Here is a 9,699-nt window from a genome sequence, read left to right as displayed (position 1 = left end):
GATAACTGTGTTATCTCAGGTCAAGGGATTATATGCACTATTGTGATCTAGATGACTTTGTATTGACAAGAATAAACTCCATGTACAAGTCATCTTGTGTTACTGGTTCGGCCTACTTATCTAAGTGCCCACCATGTTTATTATATGGCATGAGACTCACCATTCCATCCCATTAGTATTTCATACTAATCCATGGAAACAAACATAAGTGACAATCTTTTTGGATAAGTCATACCCCATGAAGTATCCTAGATTATGAACTAAATTTGTAATACTTGTACTAGAATGTTCTGTCACTCATATTCTTAACAACTCAAGAATAAAATATCTAACAAGATATTAAAGGAACTTTTCAATTTAAATTCAAACCATTTGATTATAAATGAAAAGAATAATTGTCATTAAATGGAAATAATTATTTTCATGATACAATACAATGATATGCTTTAGGGCATACTACTATCAATACATTCATCAAAACTCAAATCCTAGGTTTCCCCCAAGCCCATATGCATAAGTTTCATAAAAAACTTAACTTAAAATAACCTTTTATGAAATTAAGCTTTAGAAACCTAATTCATCATCAACTCTCTTAGATCCATCTATTAAGTCAAGAAGAAAAGAAGGTTACCTCTTTTCTTAAAGCTTGGAGGTGGGAGGACCAAAACTTTAAAACTTGAATCAACTCTTCCACACTTCTAAATGAAAGAATCTACCTCTAGATCTTAGAAAACTCAAAGCAATCTCTTCAAAGAGTTCCTTGTATGCCCCAATAGTTGAGAGAGAGAGGAAAGAAGAAAACTCTAAGTGTTTTAAGTTGAAAATGAGTTGTGGTCCCTTTTATACTCTTGATAGTCGAGGGACTTTTAGCTGTTGAAGTTCACACTTTTGGCTATCGAAGTCGATTCTGCCCAATTAGGCATCTGGACCAAAAGGGGATTTCGGCTACTGAAAATCTATCTTTTGGCTGCTGAAGTTCTTTCTACCCAAAACACTTTTTTAAAACTTTTAAAGAACAAAACTCTTAAAATATTCTTTCATTTTTAAATACATTTTGAATATTTTAAACACACATGCATGAACATATTCTCACCTCTTACTGCCACTCTTTTGTTAGTGAAGTCTCACTCTTCACCAGAATATCCCATCAAAGATAGATATTCCGACATCGAAAAATGGCGGTGCTATAATATTCTCATTGTATATAGGAAATTGGAGTTACTTTACCCTTTTAGAATAATTTAGTATTAAAATATATTCATTAATGATAATGTGCTTGTACAACCTAAAAACATGAGTGCTAATCCTAAACAGTTTCTTGTGTAAGGCAAAAACTACCAACTAGCAGCAATGTAATTACACTGGTATTGAAATAGATTGAAGTACCAATAACTCACAATATAACAAAAACTTGTTGCATCTATTGATCAGGTGCTTATTATTAAATCTCAATTCACGTTTACATCTTTAGCACATTTAGAACGATTTCATAGTTTTCTCATAATGAGATCGTTATTGTGCAGTAAATGAACTACCAATTTGGTGGTAGTGGCTGTTATGTATTATGGGAAGAAGTTTAGGAATAAAAAGGAGGAAAAGGTTATTGTAACTAAACAGGAGTAGTTGGAAGCAGTTATAGAAGTCAACAGTACCTGGAATTAGTTTGATAAATAGTTACAACTGCTGAAGTGTATAAAATAAGGGAGCTACCTTGTAACAGCTTAACTGGAATCTCAGAAGTAATACTTTTCTTCTTTTCTCTCTGACTTCCTCTAATTCTTCCCTCTTCCGATCCTCCTTCTTCTTTCCCAATTACTTCTTCTTTCTTCTATTTTCTCAATTTGTCTAGTTAGGAATCCAAAACCCTAACATTTAGTGTCAGAGCAGGTACGTGGGGGGATTGATTTAATTCTCAATTCTTGTGAATCGGAAATAGGACTAGATCTATGATGGTGAGTTCTAAAATGGTCAAGATTGCTGAGCTAGACGAAAAGATGAGAGATTTCCAAGAGAAGTCTCGAAGGCTGAAAGAGGAAGTGAAGAAAACTTCTCTATAACTCAATTCTTTCATGGTCGAATTTCAGGCTTTCAAGAGCGTTATGATGAAGGAAAAGGATAAGGAAACTTGTAGCAATGATGAGGGTAGATCTAACGTACAAAGAATTGTTACTAGAAACTCTAGTAATTCTTTGAGTAATGTGGGATCAAAGCCTTATTTGCCTAAGATTGAAATGGTAACATTTGATGGGAAAGATCCTAGGGTTTGGATTAGAAAATGTGTCAAATATTTTGATGTGTATAGGGTGCCTAAGGATAAAAGAATTAGGATTGCTAGTTTGTTTTTAACTGATAAGTCAGATGCTTGGTTTAATAATTGAAATAGGAAAAAGAATCTCCCGTGAAGAATTTGAGCAAAGTATTTGTGAGAGATTTGGGACCAAGGGTTACAAGATATTGTTGAGGAATCATGAAGTTGGGGCAAAAGGGAACAGTGGAGGAGTAACAAGATGCTTTTGAGGATCTAAGAATTAGAAAAGAGAGGGTAATGCCAAATTTGGGGGAATCTTTTTTTTTTTCAAGATTTATTGGGGATTCGAAGGATGAGGTGGGACTTATGGTGAGAATGATGAAACCAACCACTCTTCCTCGAGTTATTGAGGCTACTAGATTAGAAGAGTAACTTTTAAATAATAATAGAAGATACAAAGGCCATGTTAAGAATTCTGCTAGTTTTAGATCTACTTCTTACAGCAAACATAGTAATAGCAATTTTGCTAATGGTGGAGAAGTTTATACCTAAGGAGCTGAAACTATTAAAGTTCTAGGGATGCATAAGAGTAGACACTTGATGATTCTTATTGATACAGATTGCACTAATAGTTTCCTAGATAGAAGAGTTGCTTAAGAATTGAAGCTACCAATGGTGGAAATATCAACTGCCACTATTTCTGTTGCTGATGGAAGGAAAATTGTGAGCACAAGTGCCAATATTTTTCTTGGTGAATGCAGTCTTATCATTTAATTTTGACCTGAGAATTTTGTACCCAAAAAGTTTTGATATGATTTCAAGGGTTGATTGGCTTAAAAGTTTTAATCCAATATTGTTTGATTTCAAAGCTTCAAGAGTTATATTGACTGGTGATGGAAAACCTATTGTCTTACAAGGGCTGAATGATAATTCTTCAGAATGTGCTTAGAAATCCTGTGACACAATGTCTAAATGTTCCTTCGACAAGTCCTGGGAGATACAAGCTTGCCATGAGGCACGCAGAGACTAGACACAATAGCTTATGCAAGCCAATCTGATGACCAAATTTCTAAATGATTTACGTGAGAAAAAGAATTAAAACAGGGCATATAGCTGACAATTGAAAGAAAAGAAGCTGAGATCTCTCAAGCGACACGAGAATCAAGAGAATTTAAAGCCAAGGTGAGCAAGATACAATCAGATAAAAAAAAAAAAGGGCTCCGTCAAGGGCTGTCTCCTTGGAATTTATTTTGTTTAGTATTATTTTTTTAATATACATCACAAATACAGTAGTAAAGTTGCATAGTCCACATGCAGTCTCATACCCCCACTTCAAAAGCACAAAGCCTAACCCCACCCACGATGAATCCTACTGAAGAGTGAAGCGCCTGCCATCCTCTGTTATAACAACCCCGCAGTAGTCCAATTACAGTTCTTAAAACATGCTCAGGAAAGAAAAACCCCATCTACAAGAAATTGCTTGATTTTTATCAAACTCAAAACACAAGCTACCATCCTAATCATCAAAATGACAAGAAAAATAAATCTAACAAATGGGGGGAAGGAAAAACATCTCAAAAAATGACTAGAGAGTGGCCCAGCACCCAACTTTCAGAGCTGCCTTCTAATTTTATTGGATCAAAGCAACACTAACAGCCAGACACTCAACTTATTAGGGAACAGAATATAAAGGTGCTGGCAGAAAAGGAAATGGTGCAATAGAAGCATATGCCACAGGTGCACGTGCTTGTATACTACCAATTGTATGCCTTCCTTCGCTCTTCTGATCATCAGTTCCAGAGTCTAGTACTTTAGCTTCCAAGGAAGATGGAAGCTCACTTTCTCCAGAAAGACGGTGAAACAAAAGCCCAGACATAAATACGGGAAGATACAGTAGACTGGCATGAAACATCCTCTTAGCCTTATGTACTGTTCGATCTTGGTAGAATGAAAAGGCTGACGCACTAATTGCTAGAGTCAAGATTGATGATTCAAGACAAAACCAACCAGAAGTCACACCCCCTGCACACAGTATTCAGAAAATTAGGTGATTAGAAGAGATGATTACCGTGACATCTTTTTAATATCAAGTTATTATTCATATTGTTGTGACATACCAAAAAGAGAGTTCTAAGAAATTAATTCCAGTTGTAAATATCAATTACAAAGTGTATTACACAAGGAAGAGTACTAAGGCAAAGATGCTTAAGCATTATAAATTTTATTAACTCATTAAAAATTTTATGTGCAAAAACCAAGAATTGTACATGATTTTAATAAGCTTGACAAATGTGCAGAAGAAATCGTCAAAGAATCCATGAAATAATTGCATGTAAAAATGCTACAGAGACAAGTCTGCAAACAAGATAATGTCCCTAAAACAAGTATATTCCTCACGCATGATAGAAGGTATAGAACAACAGATTCAGGAGTCATTCTTTATGCTTTAAAGCAGAGTCATGTAACAAGAAGAAAGTTATTCCATACCATGTCTAAGGATTATGTGGAGACCTTGACATACATGCATCACCGTAACAACAGAAACTAAATCTCATGTGAACATGTATGCATCACTTTAACAACATAAACTAAAGCCATGGATCCCAACTGAAAAGTACGAAAAGAAAAAAAGACATAGATCAGATTAAAATAAACTAAATAACATGCTTCATACCCATTTATTTTTGTTTAAATATGAGAAACTTGCAGAAGGGTACCAAATGAAGAAAACATTAACAAAAAGAGGGGAAAAAAAGGCATTCACTGCACAAGGCTTTCCACATTGTAGGTTTTAGAGAGTCAAATGCACATAGCCTTTCCCTTTGTTTTTTAAATGGGGTGACCTTATTGTTGCGTCAAGGCTTAACCTTTGAAGAAACCACAAAAAACAAAAGAAGTAACAAAGATAAGTGTTTTCTTCAGTTGACAGGAACTTACAATCATATGCCAAAAAACCCAAAGGAACCAGATACAGACAGTTCCTAAGAGCTACTGAGGCAGTTCTTTGACCAGAGGCATCAGCAAGAGAGAACATCTTAAACCTGAAGATGCCACAAATGATAATATATATATATATATATATATATATATATATATATATATATATATATATATGAGGAACAGGTTAATATTGAAAGCAAAAGAGAGATAGAGAGAGGCTGAGCACAAGTTATTGAATATTTTAACAGCATCATTCACATACATGTGTGAGGATACCACATCCCCCCTCCAAATTACTTATGTTGATATCATCCAGATTAAACATTCCCATGTCACTAATTTGTTAATTTGATTAAGAAATTTACACACATTATTGTGAAATTATGTCCAGAACAGCCAATCAGGTTGATCAGAGAACAGTTTTTGCTACAGCTTTTATATCAAAACCAATCAAAAATTAATGAGACACTGAGTAACTTTAAAATCACAGCATCTGCACATACCCTCCATCAGCATAATCATTGCGACACAAATAAGCAAGGGCCATGAAGTGGGGTATTTGCCAAAAATAGAGTGCAGCAGGAAGAATCATTGCATTCAGTGAAACCTGGCCAGAAGCTGCAGCCCACCTGAAAACCAAGAAAACAATAGCATGAGCCTGGATGCAGGTAAACCAAGATTTTTCTCGCTACATCTTTGACATTGCCAAAGTCACATAAATACATACATATAAACATAACTGGTAAACCCCTAAGGGCCCATCCCATTGGCCTATGAATCAACTAGGAAGTTGTACAAGAAAAAATGTGCAGTCAAAAGGTATTGGAGGACAAAATTACCCTAAAAGTGGTGGAATGGCACCGACAACAGCCCCAACCCATGTGTTGACCGGATGAATCTGCTTCAATGGTGTATAGACAAATGCATAAAGAATAAGATTGGATGCTGCAAGCCCAGCTGCCAACATATTAGCCTGCAACAATCTTGTCATGGAGGCTGCAACATTAGTCACTCAGGTCCCAGCAAAATAAACATTAGGTGCCAATAAGAGAGGACATTATCAGAGTCAAATAACACGCAGGTAAAAAGTGGGAAGCAAATTTATTTGGCCACCTTGCAAGTCAACAAAGCAGTGCCAGCTAAACCAACAGAAGATGCCCAGGTAACAGCGTGTGGTATTGTAAGACGCCCTGAAGGAAGTGGTCTTTGCCTTGTTCTTTTCATTTTGGCATCATTACTTATCTCAAACACCTAATAACATATATACAAACCCTTATCTCAGAAGTTCAATTCGACCAAGTAAAATATGAAAGGCAACTAAATGCAAGATGCTATCAGCAATAAAACACTTATAAAAGGCCAAATGCCTATGATAGATCAACTAGGCCATTAGTGAGTGAAGCCCATACAATTACCCAAAAAAATAATCTCCGTCCCTCTCTCTCTTTCTTCCAATTTTCCTTTAGCTATTTTTGTCTCTTACATTAACCTAATTAAATGCACCTGTACAGAAGGTTTAGCAAATTGAAATTGCAGGAGAAAAGAAAGCAATGAGCAGATTTAGGCTGACAAAAAAGACTTAGTGGTCCCAAGTCTTTTTAAAGATGTAGTTGACTAGAAGAAAATGATTTATATAGTCAATTCCAACAAGCTTGGGACTTGGGTGCAAGGCTTAATTTAGTTGAGTACAGTAGCAAAATCAAGAAAGATATCAAAACAAGGTGGCAAGGGATAGCATGTAACATCACAATAAAGGAATGAAAAAAGGAAATATGTTTTTAGCTGTAATTTTTAACTTGTATGCCACTTACCTTTCTTAGGAGTAAGTGTCGGTTCATTTTGAAATGTGTGGCAAGCAAATAAACTGAATTATGTAGAAGTGAAAGTCACACTAGATAAGGAAGAAAAGCAAAATTCAAACCAAATATAATGATTCTAATATAAATATACATACACATGTACATAATTATATTGAATAATAATAATAATAATAATAATAATTTGGCTTATTCAATATTTTAGTTTGGAAATAATAAAAACCAAACAGAAAACTAAAATCTTTTAAAATTAAAAACTGAACCAAACCAAATTTTTTAAAACATAAGCCAAATAATTTGAATTACAATGCTTTGGTTTAGTTTTTCATTAAACCAAATAAGGATCACCCTACTTTTTATTGTTTTCTTTTGCGGAAATGCTACAAACTTTGACTTGGTCATGCTGTAATTTCTCCTCTTAAGTTTTGTGGTGCCTCCTTTCAAATGCCATAAGTTGCCTCAATTTAGTACAAGCAAAAGTACACACAACCAGTTTTTCCAATCAAAGTTCATTTTCCTTTTCTTTTTATATTATCCCCTACACAGTTCCCAGTTTCCACATACTAGGGCCATTCCTTCACAATAAGATTGAATTAAAGTGAGACAAAATACAGGACATGAGAAGTTAAATTAATTTGTTTTCATAGTTGTTAAAGTTGCACTAGAACCTCAATCCAACACCTCTAGACCTCTACAAGGATGAGGCAGGTGACATCACAAAATTCGTGTGCTTGCACACCTGTTGTAAGGCAGCTGGTGCAAGAAGGCCACCACCACTAGACTTGTAGCTTCCAATCTGCCAGAATCAGCATCAACAGCCTGGACTGGAGAATCACCTAAATACATAGCTGTTGACGGGATATAACTAAACCACCATCCCCAGAGTCACCTACTAGTGATGTTATCTTTCCATCATTCAAGCACCTCAATTTTCTCTATTCACACCTTATTCTAGTTCCCATATATCTCTCCTCTGTACTACAACCTATTGGTTATCGTAAGATTCATTAGAGCTCTCTTCGCACCCCCAAAAAGAAAGGAGCATTATATGGATCACCTTACGTTATTGCCTTCAAGAAAACAGCCAAATGCTATTGCAGTCTCATACAACCAAACTCTTGATGTTTTCTGTTTCTCACTTCACTATCCTACGTCTATATACAGGTCTCTAAATGAAAATTAAAACTTTTAATCAGATGGATAACTTACATAAGCTAATGAGAGATCCATTTCTTCGATTATAAATTTCTTGGAAAACCATAAGAATGAATGCTTATAATAAACAAAATTTTATAAAACCATAGGAATGAATGCTTATGATAAACAAAATTTTATAAATGGAAAGAAAACATTATAGCGGAGGATGAGGCACTCATTATAAGCAAAATAAGACACTGTTAAGAGTTGCAATTTGTTTGTTAACGTGTACAATCATAACCAAATACTATCTCTCCAAAGCAAACCTGATTTAATGAGTTAGCAGATGCTGCAACCATCATCGTACCAGCACAAGTCCAACATAGTCCCCCAAAATCAACAGCATTGCCACTCCCAAGAACATATCCGGTTCCAGAAGTTGCAACAACTAACATGCTAGAAACAAAGAAGTGAAATTCATTCATTATAAATTCCTAAAACTGAGTTAATAGGTTAATTTTGTACACAAAACCCAAGAATTAATGCATAATGCATTAGAATTGAACGTTATACACTTAGGTTGATAAATCAAGATATAGAACCTCAGGAAATTTAAAGCTACCAACTCCAAATGTTACCATCCCAAACGATTGCATAAAGTGAAATCAATTCTATCAATTACATATAAACTACTACTGAAGAACATGAAAGAATTAAATAACCAAGATAAGCTAAAGAAAAAGGGACAACTAAAGCACAAACACAAAAAATAAAAATTAAAAATTAAAAAAAAAAAAGGAAACTGAAAGAGGAAAGGTAACCTGAGGCGAGCTTTGGAGAGCTCCCAATAGCAGCGGCTGTAGTGGCGAGCCAATTGCACCGCGTAAGTCAAGGGTGAGAGGTCGACAGCGGCGACCGAGGAAGTTGGGGAGAAAGTTTGAATTTCATCAGATTTGCGTTTCAGAAACCTAGATCTGAGTGAGCCTGAAGGTGGAGGGATGGCGGCGGATGAAGATGAGCAACGCGAGAGGAATTGCGGCACAAAGACGAAGCCATTTGCATTGAAAATCGATGAAGACCTCGATCCATAATGATAATAATTCAAGTTTGATAACAGCTTTGGTGTTAAACTCATCGAGTTCCTCCACATGACGAGGATCATAGGCTCCCAATAGAGTTGGGTTTGTTTTTTCAGCTTATGGGTACCAGCAGGTTCTTGACCCGTATTTCTTCAACTTTAATTTTTTTATTAAAAAGTATATTCACAAAAATCCTTTTTAACTTTGCTAGCTGCTTTCTAAATTAAAAAAACATAAATAAAAAAATAAATAATAATAATAATAATAATAATAATAATTTTTAATTTACATTATTATATTTATTATACACATTTTTTATTTAATTTTTTTTATTTTTTTATGTATTATCATAGTATTATAGATATTATATTTAATTATTTCTTCTCTTCCATTGGTATTGAATGTCAGATTTAGGTATCAAATTTGTAATATTAGCATGCATATTTAATGGCTCTTAGGCTTTTGATGTAAATTCTAT

At 34.8% G+C, this 9,699-nt stretch overlaps 1 protein-coding gene across 1 annotated transcript; it reads right to left on the bottom strand.

The window, feature by feature from the left end:
• Window positions 1–3,483: 3,483 nt before the first annotated feature.
• Window positions 3,484–9,382, bottom strand: LOC110641942 (protoheme IX farnesyltransferase, mitochondrial). The gene is made up of 7 exons (XM_021793841.2): window positions 8,964–9,382; window positions 8,469–8,598; window positions 6,302–6,439; window positions 6,028–6,161; window positions 5,692–5,817; window positions 5,186–5,289; window positions 3,484–4,270 (listed from the first exon to the last, which is right to left on the bottom strand). The coding sequence occupies exons 1-7, from the start codon at window positions 9,302–9,304 to the stop codon at window positions 3,921–3,923; spliced, it is 1,323 nt and encodes a 440-aa protein (XP_021649533.2). The 5' UTR covers window positions 9,305–9,382; the 3' UTR covers window positions 3,484–3,920.
• Window positions 9,383–9,699: the final 317 nt, after the last annotated feature.

This window comes from Hevea brasiliensis, chromosome 18, assembly GCF_030052815.1.
Source record: "Hevea brasiliensis isolate MT/VB/25A 57/8 chromosome 18, ASM3005281v1, whole genome shotgun sequence".
Classification (NCBI taxonomy): Eukaryota; Viridiplantae; Streptophyta; class Magnoliopsida; order Malpighiales; family Euphorbiaceae; genus Hevea; species Hevea brasiliensis.
Note: the sequence above shows the minus strand (reverse complement) of the source record. Positions and strands in the feature narration are given on the sequence as shown.

Excerpts from the sequence above, each read along its gene's own strand:
- LOC110641942 (XM_021793841.2), bottom strand. The coding sequence starts at position 9,304 with ATGATCCTCGTCATGTGGAGGAACTCGATGAGTTTAACACCAAAGCTG. Across the intron at positions 5,818-6,027 it reads GCCATTCCACCACTTTTAGG|GTGGGCTGCAGCTTCTGGCC; the intron begins GTAATTTTGTCC and ends CTTGGTTTTCAG. Across the intron at positions 4,271-5,185 it reads GGGTTTTTTGGCATATGATT|GGGGTGTGACTTCTGGTTGG; the intron begins GTAAGTTCCTGT and ends TACTGTGTGCAG.